The sequence below is a fragment of the Rattus rattus genome, chromosome 6, assembly GCF_011064425.1.
Source record: "Rattus rattus isolate New Zealand chromosome 6, Rrattus_CSIRO_v1, whole genome shotgun sequence".
NCBI lineage: Eukaryota > Metazoa > Chordata > Mammalia > Rodentia > Muridae > Rattus > Rattus rattus.
The window spans coordinates 42,676,890-42,699,332 of NC_046159.1; the positions used below are offsets into that span (position 1 = coordinate 42,676,890).

At 38.7% G+C, this 22,443-nt stretch overlaps 1 non-coding gene and 1 gene segment (V, D, J or C); one reads left to right on the plus strand and one right to left on the minus strand.

Annotated features, from left to right (window-relative positions):
- Positions 1-13,539: 13,539 nt before the first annotated feature.
- Positions 13,540-13,672, minus strand: LOC116904758. The gene has a single exon (XR_004388434.1). It is a non-coding gene; the product is annotated as a small nucleolar RNA SNORA17 (small nucleolar RNA).
- Positions 13,673-21,323: 7,651 nt separating this feature from the next.
- LOC116904290 lies at positions 21,324-21,820 on the plus strand. The segment is given in 2 exon segments: positions 21,324-21,387; positions 21,498-21,820. Coding segments are annotated over 2 exon segments (378 nt in total).
- Positions 21,821-22,443: the final 623 nt, after the last annotated feature.

Genomic DNA, 22,443 nt, shown 5'->3' on the forward strand with positions numbered 1-22,443 from the left:
TTTTCAGCAAATGGTGCTGGTTCAACTGGAGGTCAACATGTAGAAGAATGCAGATCGATCCATGCTTATCACCCTGTACAAAGCTTAAGTCCAAATGGATCAAGGACCCCCACATCAAACCAGATACACTCAAACTAATAGAAGAAAAACTAGGGAAGCATCTGGAACACATGGGCACTGGAAAAAATTTCCTGAACAAAACACCAATGGCTTATGCTCTAAGATCAAGAATTGACAAATGGGATCTCATAAAACTGCAAACCTTCTGTAAGGCAAAGGACACTGTGGTTAGGACAAAACGGCAACCAACAGATTGGGAAAAGATCTTTACCAATCCTACAACAGATAGAGGCCTTATATCCAAAATATACAAAGAACCCAAGAAGTTAGACCTCTGGGAGGCAAATAACCCTATTAAAAAATGCGGTTCAAACTAAACAAAGAATTCACATCTGAGGAATGCCGAATGGCTGAGAAACACCTAAAGAAATGTTCAACATCTTTAGTCATCAGGGAAATGCAAATCAAAACAACCCTGAGATTTCACCTCACACCAGTGAGAATGGCTAAGATCAAAAACTCAGGAGACAGCAAATGCTGGCGAGGATGTGGAGAAACAGGAACACTCCTCCATTGTTGGTGGGGTTGCAGACTGGTACAACCATTCTGGAAATCAGTCTGGAGGTTCCGCAGAAAATTGGACATTGAACTGCCTGAGGATCCAGCTATACCTCTCTTGGGCATATACCCAAAAGATGCCCCAACATATAAAAAAGACACGTGCTCCACTATGTTCATAGCAGCCTTATTTTAATAGCCAGAAGCTGGAAAGAACCCAGATGCCCTTCAACAGAGGAATGGATACAGAAAATGTGGTACATCTACACAATGGAATATTATTCAGCTATCAAAAAAAATGACTTTATGAAATTCGTAGGCAAATGGTTGGAACTGGAAAATATCATCCTGAGTGAGGTAACCCAATCACAGAGAAACACACATGGTATGCACTCATTGATAAGTGGCTATTAGCCCAAATGCTTGAATTACCCTAGATGCCTAGAACACATGAAACTCAAGACGGATGATCAAAATGTGAATGCTTCACTCCTTCTTTAAAAGGAAAACAAGAATACCCTTGGCAGGGAAGAGAGAGGCAAAGATTAAAACAGAGATGAAGGGACACCCATTCAGAGCCTGCCCCACATGTGGCCCATACATATGCAGCCACCCAATTAGACAAGATCGACGAAGCAAATAAGTGCAGGCAGACAGGAGTCGGGTGTAGATCTCTCCTGAGAGACACAGCCAGAATACAGCAAATACAGAGGCGAATGCCAGCAGCAAACCACTGAACTGAGAATAGGACCCCCATTGAAGGAATCACAGAAAGAACTGGAAGAGCTTGAAGGGGCTCGAGACCCCATATGAACAACAATGCCAAGCAACCAGAGCTTCCAGGGACTAAGCCACTACCTAAAGACTATACATGGACTGACCCTGGACTCTGACCTCATAGGTAGCATTGAATATCCTAGTAAGATCATCAGTGTAAGGGGAAGCCCTGGGTCCTGCTAAGACTGAACGTGATTGTTGGGGGGAGGGCGGCAATGGGGGGAGGATGGGGAGGGGAACACCCATAAAGAAGGGGAGGGGGATGGATTAGGGGGATGTTGGCCCTTCAACTGGGAAAGGGAGTAACACTCGACATGTAAATAAGGAATACTCAACTTAAAGAAAAAATAAAATAAATTAAAAAAAAAAGAAAGGTTGCAGATCATCACATTGGGCATCTTACCATCAGATGTATTTCTCAGCAGGGTAACAACTTTATCATATCGTTATTCATTCTGACCACTAGATTTGTATTAGTCTTCTGTAGCTGGCTTGGGATTTTCCATGAACCCAGTCATACTTAATTCTAACTATACTATTAACATCATGAATGGAGGGTTTTAAGGGCATTACTCCTAATGGCATTTCTGTTCTTATGGGGTTGCAAGCCTCTTCATCTCTTTCAATCCTTTTTCTAATTCCTCCAACGGGGTTCCTGTTCTCAGTTCAATGGTTTGCTGGTAGCATTCGGCTCTGCATTTGACATGCTCTGGCTGTGTCGCTAAGAAGACATATATATCCAGCTCCTGTCAGCATGCACTTTCTTAGATCCATCAATAGTATCTAGTTTGGTGGCTGAATATCTATGTTCTATGTGTGGGGCATGCTCTGAGTGACTCTTCCTTCAGTATCTACTCCAAACTTTGCCTCCATATACCCTCCTATGAATACTTTTTGTTTCCCCTTTTAAAAAGGAGTAAAGCACACACACTTTGGTAATCTTTCTTCTTTAGCTACTTGTGGTCTGTGGATTGTATCTTGGATAATTCTAGCTTTTGGGGTAATATTCACTTACCAGTGAGTGTATACCATGTGTGATTTTTCTATGATTGGGTCACCTCACTCAGGATGATACTTTCTAGTTCCATCCATTTGCCTATGCATTTTATGAAATCATTGTTTTTGATAGCTGAATAGTACTTCATTATGTAGATGTACTACATTTTCTGTATCCATTCCTCTCTTGGGGGCATCTGGGTTCTTTCCACCTTCTGGCTATTCTAAATAAGGCTACTATGAACATTGTGGAACATGTGTCTTTGTTGTATGTTGTAACTTCTTTTGAGCAAATGCCCAGGAGGGGTATAGCTGGGTCCTCAAGCAGTGCAATGTCCAATTTTCTGAGGAAACTCCAGACTGATTTCTAGAGTGATTTTACCAGTTTGCCATCCCACTAAAAGGGGATTTTATGTCTCCCCTTTCAATTCTGAACTTGTTAATTTGGATTTGCTCTCTGTGACCTCTGGTTAGTCTCACTAAGGACATGTCTATCTTGCTGATTTTCTCAAAGAACCAACTCCTGGTTTTATTGATTCTTTGTATTGTCCTTTTTGTTTCTGCTTGTTTGATTTCAGCCCTGGGTTTGATTATTTACTGCCTTCTACTCCTCTTGGGTGTATTTGTTTCTTTTTGTTCTAGAGCTTTTAGTTTTTCTGTCAAGCTGATGACATAGGTATGCTCTCTCCAGTATTTTTGTTTGTTTGTTTGCTTTTTTTTTTTTTTGGAGGCACTCAGAGCTATGAGTTTTCCTCTTAGCACTGCTTTCATTGTGTCCCATAAATTTGGTTATGTTGTTACTTCATTTTCATGGAATTCTAAAAAGTCTTCAATTTATCCCTTTATTTCTTTCTTGTCCAAGTTATCATTGAGTAGAGAGATGTTCAACATCCATGCATATGTGTGCTTTCTGTTGTTTTTGTTGTAATTGAGGACCAGCCTCATTCTGTGATGATCTGATAGGATGCAGGGTATTATTTCCATTTTCCTGTATTCTGTCAAGGCCTGTTTTGTGGCAGATCACATGGTCAATTTTGTGGAAGGTACCATGAGGTGCTGAGAAGAAGCCATGCCCTAATTTGTCTTATGATGAAATATTTTATAAACATCTGTTAAATCCATTTGGCTCATTTGTTCTGTTAGTTTCTCTATCTCTTGGTTCAATGTCTGTTTCCATGACAAGAGTGGAGTGTTGAAATCTTCTACTATTATTGTGTGAGGAAAATCTTTGATTTGAACTTAGTAAGGTTTCTTTTATGAATGTAGGTGCCCTTGCATTTGAAGCAGAGTTATTTAGGATTGAGAGTTCATCTTGGTGGATTTTTTCTTTGATGAATACAAAGTGTCCTTCCTTATCTTTTCTGATGACTATTTATTAATTGTTGATATTAGTGTATATACTATAGGTGTTGTATTCAGACACTGTGCTGATTCATTCAGGGTATGCACTATTTTCTCCTCTGTAAGTTTCAGTATATATAAAAGAAATACATGAAAAGTAACTTTTTGCTCACTCTATCCTCCTGTTTATAGGAAACACACACTATAACTTTGTATTCATTCAATGTAATCCCATATTTTCATTCTGTTTTGTTTTTATTTATGATATACTCTGGGAATTTAGAAATGATAATTCTTTTATATTTTCTTTACATTCCTAATTCTCATCTTCCCTTTAACACTGAAACTATTACTCTTAACAACCCCTTTCATCTGCAATTTTTAAATTTGTCTCATTAATTTAATTTCTTTGCTTTCATGAACATGAGTTAGGCATATGTCACCATGGTGAATCAAATTTGTGCATAGTTCAGCACAAATGCTGAACCCACAGCATTGTGATAATCCCACAATGAGGTCAGAGAGGGCATCTCAGCTAGGAGAATGGCTTCCTCTTATAGGTAACAGCTTACGATGGGACAGCATCTGTTCAAAATTTTTGAGAGACTTATATGAAGACTAAGTAGAAGACTGAGATATACATTTCCTACATATTGCCCCATACCATGCCTGTGTATGGTATTTGGTTGAGGACTTAGTCTCTGAAAGCTCCCAAGGGTCCAGGTTAGTTCCTGTAGAGTTTGTATCTCCTTTGGGGATCCTCCCATTCTTTCTTCAACTTCTCCTTCAGAGTCCTCAAGCTCTGTCTAATATTAAGCAGTGATTCTCTGCATCTGTTTCAGTCAACTACTGGGTAGAGCCTCTCAGAGAGCAGTTATGCTAGGTTCCACTCTGTAAGCACAGCAGAGTAACATTAATAGAGTAGGGGTTGGTGTTGCCCACGGGATGGGTCTCAAGTTGACCAGGTTATTGGTTGGCCCTTCCCTCAGTCTCTGCTCTAACTTTGGTCAGATTTTTTTTGTAGTCAGGGCAAATTTTGCATCAAAATTATTTTCATGCTCACATAGAGACAAATTCAGTGAACCACAGGAACAAAGCCCTTAACTGCTACATATAACATTCAGAAAATGAAAGCTATTTTCCTTTAAATTGTTGAAAAGAAAAACAAAAACATAGGTGGTCAGGTTGAAGAGAACAATTGCACACATATGTCTTTGTTTTCATTCCTTCCTGTGTTTCTGTGATACAGCACGTATAACGTGTCTCTTGTTGTCAAGATTGACAGAGTTTAGCATGTTCTTTTTCCACCAAACAGCACACATTGTTTTTACTATTGTCTCCTCTGATATAAGAGATATTTTCTGTGAATTTGGGATCAAGAGAAGCCTGCATGACTCTTATTCTATATCTACTGTATCATCAACTTAGGCCTTTGTATATTCCTCCCTCAGAGAGACTCACCTGTATCAGTTCAAGATAAAAGCTCAGTTGTTATCTTGTATAGATTGATCAGTCTCCTTAGGCTGCATCCTCAAAATGAAGTTGCTGGTTTCTCTGTTGGTGCTGTTGTTTTTCTTGATTTGTGGTGAGGTGAAAGGGAAGTGAGGACTAAGAATGGATAGGGAGGATGAACCCTGGGTTCTGTTGCTCACTACATGTGTTTTGTCTATGTTGGGGAAGACAGTTCTTATTGTCTAGCATGGGCCTATGATGGTTATGTCTTTGTGAGGGACATTCCAGATAGGAGATAACTTGTGATATAATGAAGAAAATGATATGAGTGGAACAGGAACATATAATTGCTCCCAAGCTCCTCAGGCCATTACTCCCACTTGACTAACTAAAAGGGGATTTTGAGTATATAAAGAATTGTATGTAAAAGGAAACACCTCAGATGGAAAAAAATCTAGAAAGCACCTACAAGGATTGTTCATGAAGTTTGTCCATACATTGCACCTTTCTCTCATAATTTCAGTTTCCACTGGTGATGCTGTTATGACCCAAACTCATTGTTCCTGCTTTCAGCTTTGTACATCAAGCTTTTATCTTTTGCAGGTCTAATCAAAGCCTCCTACATAGTACCTGTTTGCATTGGTATCTGCAGAAGCCAGGCTAGTCTCTACAACTACTCATCTACAAGATTTTCAACCAATTTCCTGGGATCACACACAGGTTCAGTGGCAGAGGCTCAGTTATAAATTTCATACTCAAGATCAGCAGACTGGAGTCAGATTTGGGAGTTTATCACAGTGTGTAATATATTCATGTGTAATATATTACTGGTGACATAGAATACCTCATATTATCCTAGTATGGCTATTTTCTTTCATTTAGATCTCTGACATCTCCAATTAGGAGATGCCGAAAGTATAACATTTCTGAAATTGAAAAAAATAAAGGAAGAAACAAGGAACTAGTTGAATAGGTATGAGATTATTTGGAAAGAATTTAATAGCGTATGAATAAATATGGTCAAAGAAACTATCGATTTTTAAAGATTCAATATTAAAAACAAAAAAGAAGAAAACTCAGGTCTTTTCCATAGTATTAATATTTAGATTCTCACCTACTCAGATATCAGAAACATAATAGAAGTATTAAATTCTAGAGTTGCCATTCAGGCATGTCCTCTGTCCCAGATTTGTGGATAGAGTTATCTTCCTCAGATTATGTTGCTTTTGGAGTGTGTGGGATCTGAAGGAAGTTGACTGAATTGGACTGCATAATCCTGAGGGCATATTTCTGAGGAATGGTTGTGCCCTCACTCACTTTATTGCCTTCTATCTATAGGACATGGTGAGGAACTTTGTACAACTACAGAATAACTGTAACATGATGCTAGCTTTTCAGAAAAGGAGAATGCAGCAAATTTGGTGTCATGAAGGCCTCTTACAAGATCTCATAATAATGTCTTTGAGGCCAGTCAATACATTTCACCTGCGGAATCTCTGTAGGTTCATTCTGAAGGCAATGGCTTGATTTCTGATGCTGATGCAAAGCATACACCAGATCTAGGAAGAAATAGATGCCAAGAGCCTAGAATATATTTGAGAAATAGAGTAGGCTAAATATGACGCCAACCCAATATAGAATACTTGGCTATAGAAGACAAAGTTATAGATTTATGGCTGCCAAAGCTTGTGTGATTTCCTATCACTCACTTCGTGCTCTGCAGGATAGCGATGGTGCCTCATGATTTAATTGTTACACTGATTATGGCCTTGCTTTTGTCAGTTGTAGCTTCGGATATTTTATAAGTTCTTTTTAAATGGGAATGTTCACCATGTTCCATTCTTTGTTGGAAATTTATAATTTATTTTCTGCCTTTCTTACTTTTTTCTTTTTTACGACATGATCTCTATGTGTAAAACAGGTTGAATTCACACAGAATATCTTTATCAATATATGTCACAGATTCTATCATTACAGATATTTAATATATTAATCACCTTCTTTTGTGCAGACTTTATATTATAACTAAAAAAATTTCTTTAATCTCCAGGGTGATTATAATGTCACTTTTGAAAATGCAGGATCTGTAATTACTGACCATATCTTGTCTCCTTTTTTTTCATCTTAAGACTATTTGGGAGCTAGAGAAGTAATGCTATAGTTTGGACCAATAGTGTTTCCTGAGTGCCTCTGTTGAAATCTCAATTCTTACTACATTGTACCATTAGGAAGTGCAAGAAAACAAGAGACTGACTAGTTAGGAACAAAAGGTAATCTCAAGTGTCTCTAAAGAAAAAAATTTGTTTTATTATTGGGTTGTTTTATTTTGTTTTCTAGCTTTTGTTCCTAGCAATTAACCTATAATGCTATAAGTCACTCTATCTCTTTCACTCTTTGAAACAAGCTGCTCTACTTCATGTTTCCTCTACTGTCAGGTGAATTCACCATATTCACATGAACAATGGGCACTCTTTCCCACAGTTTACTTTTCCCTTGTAACAACCCCTCTGTATAGTTCAACTCCCTCTCTCCTTATAAGAAAAACATATGTGCTTATATTGATTTCACCCAGACATTTCAGAGTTTTTATATCATCTTAAACTTGTAACTCAACTACACGTTAAAAGGCATTTTGGCATGTTAATTTTAATGTTGAAGATTTAAGCCTAGACTTGATCAGTTATAGGAAGGTACTGTGAAGCCCGTTATTCCTCAATGATTAGCCAGTATCATGTCCATAAAATCTGACCTTTTAGAAATCTGAAAAAAATAGAAGGCATATTTATTAAGCAACTGATTAGGAACACAAACAAATCTCGCAGTGTACAATGTTCATTCAAGTTTTATGAGTTAGTTGAATGTTTTGAGAAGGTAACTTTGCTGACCACTATCCTATCAACACATACTTTCATATGTATTTATAATCCAAACACTTAAGTAATCATTTGTTACTTAATCTGATCTAAGGTAAAGGAAAGTTGTTCCTGGAATTCCCATCATATTTGCACATATCTCTTAAGGAGATGTGGTAAGAATTCAGATCCTGGATGCCCTGTAATCTATTGATTCACTTGCTGTTATTGATTCATTCTCCTGTTATGAACTGAATGTGTCCTGAGTGAATCTTCCTCAGATCCCAGGGCTATCATGTGAGAATGTAAAAATATCTTCCAAGTCTCAGAGATCAAAGAGAGACATGGGTACAGCTCTTAGATATGAGAAGAAAGAGAGTGCAAAGAAGAGGCAGAGAAGGCACCATTACTGTTAATCCATCCAAAAGCTGCTGTGCAGTACTTCTGATGGGGATGGTGCTCTGGGTACTGAAGAAGCTGTAGTATGACTAGGTGTTCATAGCAACACATCCCACAAGTCCAGCTACTGGAAAATCAGTGGGTTCCAGCTTAAGCTCATACTGTTCAGTCTTTCATATTTATGATTGTAAAAGAACCAAAGGATTCCCTGGATTCAGGACAAAGATATTGAGACTGAAAAGATTTTACTTGGTTTGATGATGAATAAGACTGGATGTTCAAGACAAAGACATAGATATGTCATCTGTGGTATTCAAATATTTGTGTTATGAGGATGCACAAACATTTATGCATCTTATCTTATATTTTCGACTTTGACCCACATGGAAATAGTGAGTCTGTTTCTTTAATCAGAATAATTTATCCAGTTACAGCTCAAGAAAGTTGAAAATATCATTAGTAGGTCACAGCACAATGATGTATTGAGTAGCTGTGTTTTCTTTTATACCACTCAAGTCTATCATCACTATTCAAACATTTGTAGTGAGGAATTTTGGGAAAAATAGCAAATGGCAGAAAAGAGCAAAATATAGAAGATTCCAAACTGAGCAAAAGGTGAACCCATTAAGTCTGAAAGTAGGAAAGTACCTCAGTCTTCATAAGGAGTTGAAATTTTTCTGATACAGGTTCTTGGGTCCAATGTGTTATCTTTGTACCCACAGTGTATGTTCTCTTTTTAAACTGTTGTTAACAAGATTAAAGGTATAAAATCTTAATTTAATTTATTGAAAACGGTTCTGATAAATTATCATTTAAATTTAAAGCAATTCCTACCCCAAACTAACAGACACTTCACAGGGGAACACATCCTATTTTTTTAACCAATCATAATTATTTGAGTGAGTTAAAGATCTAATAGTTTCTTCTCTGTTGAATATTTTCTGACTGCAGGATACTGTTCTTTATACCCTCAGCATATATTTAAAGTATATTATATAAAATTGATCTACACACATTAGAAATGTCATCTATAATTTTAAATCTTTGAAAAAATGCAAATCTCTCTCTCTTTCTCTCTTTACATATATATGTATGTATGTATATGTATATGTATATGTATATGTATATGTATATGTATATGTATATGTATATGTATATGTATATGTTTATATGCATATAGTCTGACTTTGGGCATTTTGGGACCCTGGGCTTATGCCATGATCTGAGGTGAGTGTGTTTTGTAGCTGGTTCCCAATTACTTGCTTATACTCACTGCAAAGCCTTAGGGACTTCAAAATAGACGTTACACTTTTGCAACTACCGTTGCGTTCAGCATCAGCCTGGACGTGAGCCCCCCTTCTTAGTTTCTTGGGTTCTTATTGTTCTGGTTTTCAGGTAAAATAAATTTAAATAGGAAATTGACTGTTACACAGGTATTTGGGGGGAACATCCTATTTTTCATCATGCTTAAGTACATGAATATTTGATATGTCTCCACTCCTAAGTGCCAGATGTGACATCCAGATGACTCATTCTCCATACTCCACGCTGCATCTCTGGGAGACAGAGTGACTATTACTTTCTGGGCAAGTTATGGCACTAGCACTTATTTTAACTTGTTCCAGCAGAAATGAGGGAAATCACCTAAGCACCTGATTTATCTTGCAACCAGTTTGGCAGATAGAGTCCCATCAAGGTTCAGTAGCAGTGTACTTGGGTAAGATTATTCTCTCACCTGTCAGCAGCCTGGAGTCTGAAGACATTGCAATCTATTACTGTTTACAGTATAAAGAGTCTCCTCTCACAGTGATACAAATCATTACATAATTTCCCATGGAAGCAGAAGTGAGAGGTTAGGCTGTCCCATCTTCTTCTCCTCATGAGGGAAGAAGATGTTAGATGTAAGAGGTTTTTAGCAAAGGGAACAAAGTCATTTATTTATCTAGATGAAGCTGAATCACTCACTTTGTACCCTATCTTTTAGTCTCTTCCTCTTCAGCTATATAGAGTACCAAATATATTTTCTGCCTTAATAGAGGACAGTCTTTCCATTGTGGAGTTGTAACATAAGCTGGGACCCATGAAGAACAGTAGAAGCCTCTTCTGACTTTCTGAGCACATATTATTAAATAAAAAGATTAGTTTGTAATTGTCAGTATTTAAGGGCCATGGAAATATAACCTAGAGAAACTGACAGTGAAAGGATTCTTTGGTTTTCTCAGAAATGCTAGGACCCATGTGACAGGGAATGAGAAGACTTTCTGAATATCAACTGTGTTGTGTCTTGAAATTCCAGAAGCTGGTACTGATGCTCCCAGCAGTCTGTTTCACTTCACATAGGATTATTCTGGCTCTTATTTTCACAACTTTTCTTACAAGAAACAAATATCATTCAATCATCTTCATACAACTTTTAATCCCACTGCATGTAGTGGAATTCCTACTTCCTTATATGAAATCATGGAGAATAAAGAGTTGTCTTGAAGATGCTTCTAGTAGTTGTATTATTGAACAATTGATATTCTTGAGCATAGTTTTTGAAACAAACAAAATACCAACACAGCAGTAGATATCTATATTGTTTTTCCTTGTGCTTTTAGAAAATGTGTCTGTGTAAAATCTATTCCTACATCTTTATGATATTCCATCTATGTATCCACCTATCTGTGTTCCTAGAGTACACATAGTCTCTGTCTTTGTCTCTGTTTTCGGCTCTGCCTCTCTGTCTCTCTGTCTCTCTGTCTCTGTCTCTCTGTCTCTGTCTCTCTCTCTCTCTCTCTCTCTCTCTTTCTCTCTGTCTCTGTCTCTTTCTCTTCCTCTCTGCATATTTTTGTATTCCGTCCTTCCCTCCTTATCTTCCTCTCTTTCTCTCAGGCAAAATATTTATTTATTTTTTTTTATTTTTATTTTTGCAGATTTCACATCATGTACTCCAACCACATATTCTGTCCCACCCTTCTCACCTGCAATCCTTCATTCTTACACATTATCACGTACCTGATCAGAGAAAACTATCTTTTCAAGGAAACGGTAGTGTGTCACAGTTTACTCTACAGTACACACTTTTGTGTATATTTCAAAGCTTGAAAATCTTCATTATAATGACTCATTGGCCTGGGACAAAAGGACTCTGGCTTCTGCTCCTCTATCAGTATGGCAATGTCACTGGGACTTCTACTGGATACCCTGTTGTTGTCCTGTGGAGATCCTGTAGTTTTGATTTGTAAGACTTGCTCCATATGCACTCCAGCAAGTCATCAATGGGATAGATGTTGTGGTGGGACAATTCAAAACCCTGGATCTAGGTCTGAAGTTGTCTGGCCAATTCTGCTATGAACCCTCATGCTCTTGTTGTAGCCTCACCACCAACCTCCACAATCAGTGCCAGATTTTTCTTGCTGTCCAGGAGATGTGCAGGGCCAACTCTTCCTAACGATGCAGCTGGTGATGGGCATGACCTGTTCTGCCACTCTAATGACATCAGGAGCAGTGAGGAAGTGCTTAGAGAGAGTAAGAAGATCTGTCAACCCTGTCTGCCCCATTGATAGCTGACAAGAGGTAGGGTCAGCTGTATTGTCCTCAGACTTTTTGGGCTGGCTCACTTGCATCCTGCATAGGCAGGGACAGTTCTAATGTGCTGCCCAGGTCAGATGCAGGGTCTTCTTTCTAAAATGCTGTGAGAATTGAGGGTCATAGACAGTTCTCCTGCTCTCATAACCTCACCGAGGCCAATTCTCTTGTCCTCTTCCAGAAGCAAGGGCAAAATGGAGTGAACGTGATTTCTCTCTCCCACTGCGCAGCAGCAAAATGGCAGGGCCAGTTCCTCCACACTCATGCCCTCAGGAACAACTTGTTTATAACCTTCCCACCAAGGATCAGCTCTACTATGCTGTGTAGATGAGATTCAAGGTCTAGTCTCTATAATGATGAACAGGTAAGTGACAGAGACAGATCCCCCACTACAATATCCTTGGAGGCAGATTTTCTGCCTGTTGGATATGGCAAAAGGTGTGGGGGGACATCTCTCCCTTGTTTATGTCACCACATGGCAGAGAAGTGGCAGAACCAGCTTTGTCATAACTAGACACTCATGTCCAGCTTTCCTGTCCCCTGCCATCAGGACCAGCTCTACAGTGCTGCTTGGGCAAGTTGCAGAGTCTGCTGTCATAAGTGCTGCACCTCAAGAAGGTAAGTCCTGCTTTCCTGTTTCATGATACCAGCACAAAGCCTCCTGTTTGCCATAGGTGATAAGGTGTGAGGAGGGCATCTCTGTCTCTCTCATCTATGCACTGTAGAAGAAAAGTACTAAGGCAACCTCTCTTATGATTGCTTCTATCCTCTTGGCCAGCTCACTCACTACTCCTGTAATGTGTGGACTCTGACTTTCCCAAGTGCTGCAAGTCGCTAGGGTCAGGGTCAGCTTCCCTACTCTCATGTCCTTATGACCATCTCTTCTATGATGAGCCAGTGAGTGGTAGAGACATGTTTGCATGCCTTCAGACATCAGTATGCCCCAGGGCAGATTCTGTGTATGTCTACCTGGACTTGGTTGGTAAATGACCATTGCTCCTACAGTGCCAAGAAACCCTCTATTGTTCCAGGCGCATCACCAGCTACTCCCATCATGCTTTGGTCATAACTTTTGAGACTCCAGTTCTGCCTTTCTTCTTTGTGCCCACATCTTTCTGCTTCTCCTTCTTTTTCACTTCTCTACCACGTTTTTGCTTCTCTTAGCTCTGCCTGTGGGGTCTGAGTATCTTGGTTTGTCTCAGGAGTGGTCTCAGCAGTGCTTCTCATATATTCTGGTTCTAGGCAGAGATCATCTGAGTCATGGTCTGTTTCTCAGGGTTCCCCTCAGATAGACTGGTCGTTATCTCAGTTTAGCTCCTTGTTTGGGCCCCATGTTGTCAATGTGGTGATTGTCTTGTGCTCGCTCCTTGCTCTGACTGCCAGAGTTGTCCCTTGCAGAGGTTGTCTTTTACTCCTTCCTAGAGACAATAGTCCTAAGTGTGGTTCTTCAAGTTTCTGTCTCCCTGTAATTGAAAAGTGTCTGGGCCTGCCTGGCCCCAGACTGGTTGCCATTTTGAAGTTGCAGTTTTCAGGGAATGCTAGGATACGAATCATTCTGATGTTTATTGGTCAGAATACTGATCAGAGACACATCCTCTCTCTTCTATGGCACCTATTGACACATGTGTGGCACAAAAGAAACACCTCGTATACATCCTGGAGGCAGGAGTATACTACAATCTTAATCAGTCCATTTTTATACAACAGGGAAGGGTTAAGGAAGAAGATATAATACCACTTTTGGGTATTATAAGACAATAGGCCTCATATTGTCTTATTTATTCTGTCATTTAACTTTCCACATAAATTCTAGACTGAGTTTACCAACATTCAAAACGCTTTAAGCTATATTATGGATATTACATTCAGTTTATTTGTAAGTTGGAGATGATATACTTTTAAAAGCCATTTATGAGACTGGAGCATTTGTGCTCTTGATAGGGGCCTGGAATTGATTCTCACCCACCAGGTGACCCATCTTCATTTCCAGAAAATTCAGTATCGTCTTCTGTCCTTAAGGGCATAATGCCCTTACAAAATTGCATGTAAAACATATATATGCTTTTAAAGAACAGTAGTCCACCTTAGGACCATGGATATATTCTCTATTCACTTCTGTGTTGTTTAGTGTTCATAGGATATTTTGGTATCCTTAAAGGATAAAGTGATTTTGTAATTACTGGGCATAGACATGCATATTGTTATATGTAAATGAAATCAAAATATTTTTACACATGAAATAAAATAAAAGATTTCTTAAAAAAACAAAGAAGATTAGCAAAAGGAAGCTTAAAGAATACAGAGTAAAATGTAGAAAACCGCATGGAACTCAAGATACAGCTCTATTGGTGGGACACAGTGATGGGAGACAGCTCTGTCATTCCTACCCCAGAAGAATCCCACAATGCTCATAATCCTTAACACCATTAATGACATTTGATGTTTCAGTGATTCTTCTTGGTTGGCAGCATGGCACTTGAAGGGAAGCCTATGTTATCACTGTACATGTCAGAGACTAGGCTAGTCTGTAGGCCTAGACTTAAGAAACAAAAATCAGGGAGCCAGAAGCAACCTTCACATGTTGTAAAGTACTATTTTCAAGCAGCACATATTATTTTACTACTGTCTGCAATGATATAGAAGATATCTATATCTTTCTCTGAGATTTGTGGACCGGATATGCCTACATGACTCTTTCTCCTACCTATAGTCTATCAATAGCTTGGGTCTTTGGATATAGTTCCTTAGGGTAGAGCCATTTATTTTATTTTGAGATAAAACACAGGTGTCACCTTGCAGTGACTGATCAATATCTCAGGTTGCTTCCTCGAAATAAAGTTGCCTGTTAGCCTTTTGGTGCTGCTGTTGTTCAGGATTCCTGGTGAGGAGAGAAAGAATTGAGAGAGGAGGATGAGTAGGGAGCATTAGCACTGGGTCCCACTGTTGATCACAAATGTTCTCTTTATGTATGAGAGGCCTGGTCTTATCCTACATTATAGAACCTGTGAAGTTCATATCTGTGTGGAGGATACAAATGGGTGATAATCTGTGATAAAATACAGATTATCGCATAGATGGACTCAATGGGATGTTTGGAGGCATGCATAGAAGCCTCTAGTGCTTTCATTTCATTTTCTGTTGTTGTTAGTATGGGGAGTATTAGCATATAAAGAATTGTTTGTAAAAATAAACATCTCAAGTGAAAGAAACGTGTAGATAGTAACAGCAAAGATTGATTATGAATTGTGTTCATAACTATTCATTTCTTTCTCAATATTTCAGCATCTAATGGTGATGCTGTGATGACCCTAACACTCCTGTCCTTGCCTGTCAGCCTTGGAGATCAAGCCTCTATCTCTTGTAGGTCTAATCAGAGCCTCCTATATAGTAATGGATACTCATTTTGCATTGGAACCTGTAGAAGTCAGGGCAGTTTATATAGCTCCATACCTACAAGGTTTTCAACCAAATTCCTAAGTTCCCAGACAAATTCAGTGGCAGTGAGCTAGGTATAGATATCACATTCAAAATCATCAGAATGCAGCCTGAGAGTTTGGGATATATTACAGCATGTAACTTAGTCTTATTACTCCCAAATGCCATTCAACAGAGTAAAGATTCAGAAAATGTTGCACATCTTCACAATGGAGTATTACTCAGCTATCAAAAACAATGACTTCATGAAATTCATAGACAAATGGAATGAACTAGAAAATATCATCCTGAGTGAAGTAAACCAATCACAGAAAAGCACACATGGTATGCACTCACCAATAAGTGGATATTAGTCCAAAAGTTAGAATTACCCAAGATACAATCCACAGACCACATGAAGCTCAAGATGAAGGATGACCAAAATTCAGATGCTTTACTCCTTCTTAAGAGGGGGAACAAAAATACCCATTGGTGGTGATGTGAAGGCAAAGTTTGGAGCAGAGACTGAAGGAACAGCCATTTAGATCCTGCCCCACATGGGGTCCAAACGTCACCAAACGTATATAAGATTGATGAAGCTAAGAAGTACATGCTGACAGATAGATCTAGATTTCTCTTGAGAAACACAGCCAGAGCATGTCAAATACAGAGTCAAAATCTAGGAGCAAACCACTGAATTGAGAAAGAAACCCCCATTGGATGAATTATCTAAAGGACTGAAAGAGCTGAAGGGGTTTTCATCCCATAAGAACAACCATACCAACCCATCAGAGGTCCCAGGGACTAAAACACTACCCAAAGACTATATATGGACTGCCCCACAGCTCCAGCTTCATTTGTAGCAGAGTATGACCTCTTGGGGCCCCAATGGAAGAGAAGCCCTTGGTCCTGACCAGATTGACCCCCAGTGTAGGGGAAAGTCAGAGGGATGGTTGAGGGGGTGGATGGGAAGGGAAAGTGCCTTATAGAATAAGGGGATGGGGATGAGATAGGGGGCTTATGTATGCAAAACCGGGAAAGGGAATAATATTTGAAATGTGAATAAAAAAATAAAAAGGAATGGCTTGTTTCTTCAGAACATTTGCTTGGAAAGTTGTTTTTCAACCTTTTACTCTAAGAAAGTGTCTGTCTTTGTCTCTGAGGTGTGTTGTCTGTATGCAGCAAAATGCTGCGTCCTCTTTTCATATCCAGTCATCATTTATTCTGTCTTTTTTTTTTTTTTTTGAGCTGGGGACCGAACCCAGGGCCTTTTGCTTGCTAGACAAGCGCTCTACCACTGAGCTAAATCCCCAACCCCTTATTCTGTCTTTTTATTGGGGAATTGAATCTATCAATATTAAGAGATATTAAGGGTTAGTGATCGTTACTTCCTGTTCTTTTTGTTGTTAGAGGTGGATTTATGTTTGTGAGTCTTTGTTCTTTTGAATTCGTTGTAAGGAGATTACTTTCTTGATGTTTTTGGGGTGTATTTTCCCTCTTTGTGTTGGAGTTTTCCATCTTTTATCCTTTGGTGGGCTGGATTTTTAGAAAGGTATTGTGTAAATTTGGTTTTGTCATGGAATATCTTGGTTTCTCCATCTATGTTAGTTGAGAGTTTTGCTGGATATAGTAGCCTAGGCTGACATTTGTATTCTCTTAGTGTCCATATGACATCTACCCTGGATCTTCTGGCTTTCAAATTCTCTGGTGAAAAGTCTGGTATAATCATTATAGGTCCGTCTTTATATGCTACTTGCCCTTTTTCCATTACTGCTTTTATTTTTCTTTTTTTTGTGCATTTGGTGTTTTGACTATTACGTGATGGGAGGAATTGGTTTCTTATGATGCCAAGTAATCATGGTTTCTGTTAGGTGCCTGCCCTTTCCTCTCACCATCAATTTGTCTGTGGTTAATTTATCTTGCTGTCTCTGACTGTGGTTAGACCCTCCCATAAGCCTATGTGTTAGCACTCCTATAGACCTGTTTTATTACAGCCAGAACTGCATACAAAGAGCTGTTCAGCCCCAGGTACAGGCAGAAACTGGAAGGATACTTTCCCAGATTGCTCCTGGATTTGTGTGTTCTGAGGCCTCCTGGCAGATTACTAGGAGCCAAAATTTGGTCTTAAATCTGCTCTCAGGTGACTGAGACACCTGGTGACTGGCTCTCAGCTCTGGACGCAGGCAGATACTGGAACGGTACTGCCTTGACTGCACCATGCTTCTCTTTGTACAGATTTTATATGACCTTATAGCCAAAATCATTTCTGAGTTTCCCAGGGTGCTTTTAATTTCACTTTTCTTAATTTCAATAGCTGTAATGATTTGCAGACTCATAATTCATTTGAACTTATTGATTTTTTAAATTTAATACAAGGATTAACATTAGGGGCCAGAGAGGTAAAGTTAAAGTTTAAATCTATAGTGTTCTTGAGTGTCTAGTTGAAAACTTAATGTTTAGTATTATACCATTCGGGAACATTAGGAAGTGGAATAAAATAAGAGATTAGTTAGATCAAAATGTAACTGCATAGTTTTTCTGAAGAAAAGGTATTTTTTGATTTTTGTTTCCTGAGTTTTGTTTTTGTTTCTGCAGCTGTTCCATTGTCTCTCATGTTTACCCTTGTTATTTTCATTAATTTCATTCTTTAACAAAGCTATTGTACTTCATGTATCCTCTACCACCATGCTCTTGGCATTATGATGGTTAGACATTTGAGATTCTGTCAAAGAAAAAACCAAGTGCTCCTTTAAAGTAATTTTTAAAACTTTTCTACGTTGAGATGTTCAGAGCTGACAATCAGGGTTTTATAGCCATGAATAATTCTGAAACTCTCTCATCTTAAAATTCCTTTCACATTGTAACCACCTGATAATGATTCAAGAAATGTTGGAATATTAAGGAAAGCCACAGACTTAGAAAAATCAAAGACGATGCTTGCAATTGGTTTTCTGTGTCTAAATGTCAGCAGCTTCAGAACTGATTAAAAATATAAATTCCCAGACTGCTCCTGAGTTGCTGAGTCCTTAAGGCTCCAGACAGGTCCCTTGAAGCAGAAGTGGTAGTCTTATCTCTGTTCTCTGTGTATCAGCACTCCTGAAGACTGGCTTTCAGCTCCAGGCACAGGCAGAGACCAGAAGTATCCTGTGCCTGAAGGCTCCTAAGTTCCTGTGTCCAGAGGGTTCCAAGCAGGTTCCTCTTGGGCTAGGAATGTGAGCAGAATTGGTAATCTCCCCTGAGCTCTCAGGGTTTTCCATACTTCTGAAAGTCCAGCTCTTTCCCCACAGGATCTGGGTATGGGGTTTTCATTGTAGGAGTTAGAGAAATTTTTGAAGGTGCTGAAGGGGTTTGCAAACACCTAAGAACAAGAATACCAAGCAATGAGAGCTACCGGGGACTAAACCTCTATTCAAAAGGTACCCATGGACAGTCCCATGATTCCAGGTTCATATGTGGTGAATGACCTTGTTGGGCACCAATGGGAGGAGAAGCCCTTAGTCCTACCAAGGTTGGTTTCCCCAATGTAGGGGAATTTCAGGGTGGGGAGGTAGAAAGGGCTGGGTGGTTGGGTGGGGGCACAGCCTCATAGAAGAAGAGGGAGGGGTGAGATGGGTTTATGGATGGGAACCTGGGAAAGGTGATGACATTTGAAATGTAAATAACAAAATCCAATAAAAATATATACAATTTCCTTACAGTTCTGGATATTCTCTATCTCCTGAATTAAGCTCAAGGATAATGAAATCTGTGTGCATCATCTAGACTCCATGTATTAGATCCTAATGCTAACACTATTCTTTCAAGTAAATAACACCGTAGCCTGAACAATGATTACTATTCCCCAAAGTTGTTTTTCCAATGTAACAAGCACTCTGTATACCTCTACTAATTCTCTCCCTATTAGAAAGAAAAGCATGTGATTATATTGATAAGCCATATATTTCAGAATGTTTGCGTCATCTCAAACTCATAACTATACCTGACAAATTCTTGTGACATGTCAAATTTAATTCAAACTTCTAGAGCCTACACTTGGATAGTTATAGACAGTAAGGTTCAGTGAGGTCAATTATTGACAAACAATTAACTTATAATCTCTCCTAAAACCATGAGCTTTAAAAGTCTGTTTTATTAATTAACACAATAAAGGAACACACAAACCTCAACAAGTACTGGTATTTATTCAGTATGTGCGAGTAAGCGTATCTTAAGAAGCTGTTGAATGTTTTCAGAAGACAGCAATGCTCACTATTATACCATTAGTGGATACTTTCCGAGGAAGGTATAATCAAAAAAAAGCAAAACAAAATAAACAAACAAAAAAAACCAACCCCCCCCCCAAAAAAGCTGAAACAATCATTTAGTACTTAATGCAATCTAAGGCCCATTTGTGAATGAATGTTGAATGTTTCTGGAATTCTTTTCATATTTGCACATATCATTAATGGAGCTGTGTCAGAATTCAGATCCCAGATGCCCTGCAAACTAATGATTCACTTGTTGTTTTGCTTTAGAAGAACTGTCGTCCTTCTCTCACCATGAACTGAGAGTGTCCTGAGTGAATCTTCCTCAGAATGTGGTGCTATCATGTGAGAATTCAGACATGTCTTTCAAGCCTCAATGATCAAAGAGAGACACAGGTGCACTTGTTAGATATCAACAGAAAGGGAGTTCAGAACAATGATGAAGAAAAAGAAGGCAGCATTACCATTAACCCATTCAAAAGCTGCTGTATGGCACTCTTGAGGCTGATCGTGTTTTGTATATTGAAGAAGCTGCCTTATGATTAGGTATTTGTTCTCACATATCACTCAAGTACAGGCACTTGGAAAATCAGCTTATTCAGACAAATGCTACACCGTTGTTGGTCCTTTATTATTTTCTGAAAGACCCCAAGGATTCCCTGGTTTAAGGATATTGAATATATTGTATTTCTCCTGAAGACAAATAAAGTTGGATGGTCAAGGCAAGGACATAGATGTATGACCTGTAGTATTAAAATGTCTGTGTTATAAGGATGCACAAACATTTTTGCATAGTAGCTTGTTTGGAGACTTTGATTCGCAAAGAAACAACAAGGCTGTTGCCTAAATCAGGATAATTCTTTCAGTTACTGTTAAAGAACAAAATGTGAAAATAGCAGTATTTGCAACATTACAGTACTCAATTGTATTATCATGAGTCAAATCTTTATGCTGAAAAACCATGGGACGTAACGGAAGACGGTAGAAAAGAGCAAAATATGGACAATACCAAATTGAGTGAAAATTGTACTCATTTAGTCTGTAAGCATGAACGTATCTCCATGTTTACATTGAATCAGAACATTGAGCAACTCAGATTGCTGGGATCAAAGTATTATATGTACATGTAGGATGTTTTTAGTCTCTTTGTACTATCATTAGCAAAGATAAAACTGCAAAATCTCATATTTTAATGCATTGAAAGTGATTATTAGAAATTGTCCTTTTAAGTTCAAGAAATGTCTACTACAAATACTTCACAAGGTGGACACATACTATATTTTAACCAATTTTAATTATTTTGGTGTGCTAAAAATCTAATAGTTTCTTCTCTGTTGTATATTCCCTGAGAGCAGGACATTCTTCTATAGTACAATAGTTTATATTTGAAATATTTTATTTAATATAGATATTAACTACATTGCAGATGTCATCTGTAAGTTTAAATACTTGGAAAGAAATTCATTCTCTGGAGACATACAAGTGGTTTTACTTCAGGTGCCTGGTGACCCAAGGCTTGTGCTAAGTGTTGAGATGAATATGCCTTTGAGCTGTACTCAGCACTGTCTGATTCTCACTGATTTGCATGCCCTCACTGCACAGACTTGGGAACATCTTCATAAACCAGTCACACTATACTGCGCCATTGTCATTGCAGTCAGAACTCAGAATGGACATGAGGGCCCATGCTCAGTTTCTTGGGTTATTGATGCTCTGCTTTGCAGGTAAAATGCACTAAAATGGGAATTTCATTGATTAGTTTGACTGGTATTTGAGTTATGTCATCCTGTGGAATGCTTAACTATGTGGATATTCATTATGTCTCTACTCTTAGGTGCCAGATGCGACATTCAGATGACCCAGTCTCCATCCTCCATGTCTGTGTCTCTGGGAGACAGAGTCACTATTACTTGCCGGGCAAGTCAGAACGTTGGGATTTATGTAAACTGGTTCCAGCAGAAACCAGGGAAATCTCCTAGGCATATGATTTATCGTGCAACGAACTTGGCAGATGGGGTCCCATCAAGATTCAGTGGCAGTAGGTCTGGGTCAGATTATTCTCTCACCATCAGCAGCCTGGAGTCTGAAGATATGGCAATCTATCACTGTCTACAGTATGATGAGTGTCCTCCCACAGTGATACAAGTCATAACATAAACCTCATGGGAGCAGAAGTGAGAGGCTTGGTTGTCCCATCTGTCTCTAAGCATTTTTCAGATATCACAAGCAAAATCTGACAGTACAACAAAAAAGGAAATACTTGAAAAAGTCCATTACTGAAAGACCATGGGATTTGTATTTCTAATTAAAGCTAAATCATCACAATGATGAGAACTCTGAACTTCTTCCCAGCTAGGGATCAAAGATAGTTGAAAACTCCAGAAGAATTACTTTCAGTTTCATAGAAGTAAAATTTGAAGTAAAAGGAGATTAATGGAACCTTTGTGGAAGGTTGGATATTTGTAGAGGTTTCTGACTTGTGACACCATGGATGGCCCAGGACAGTTAAATACAAAAGAAAAAGGGAGAAAGAACATGGGAAATCTTAGAAGAGGCAGTAGGAAGGGCTAGGGAGAGATGTACTTTAGGAGGACTGGCTGATCTTGCAGAGGATGCGGCTTCACTAGTTAGCCTGCAACTGGTGCTTCACAACCATTTAAAAAAATTCCAGTTTTATGGAATCTACTGACTCCTTTTGACATTGCTGGGCACAGGCAGGCACAATGTCATGCATAATTGCAAGTAAAACCATTCTTATCCATAAAATTAAATAAAAGCAA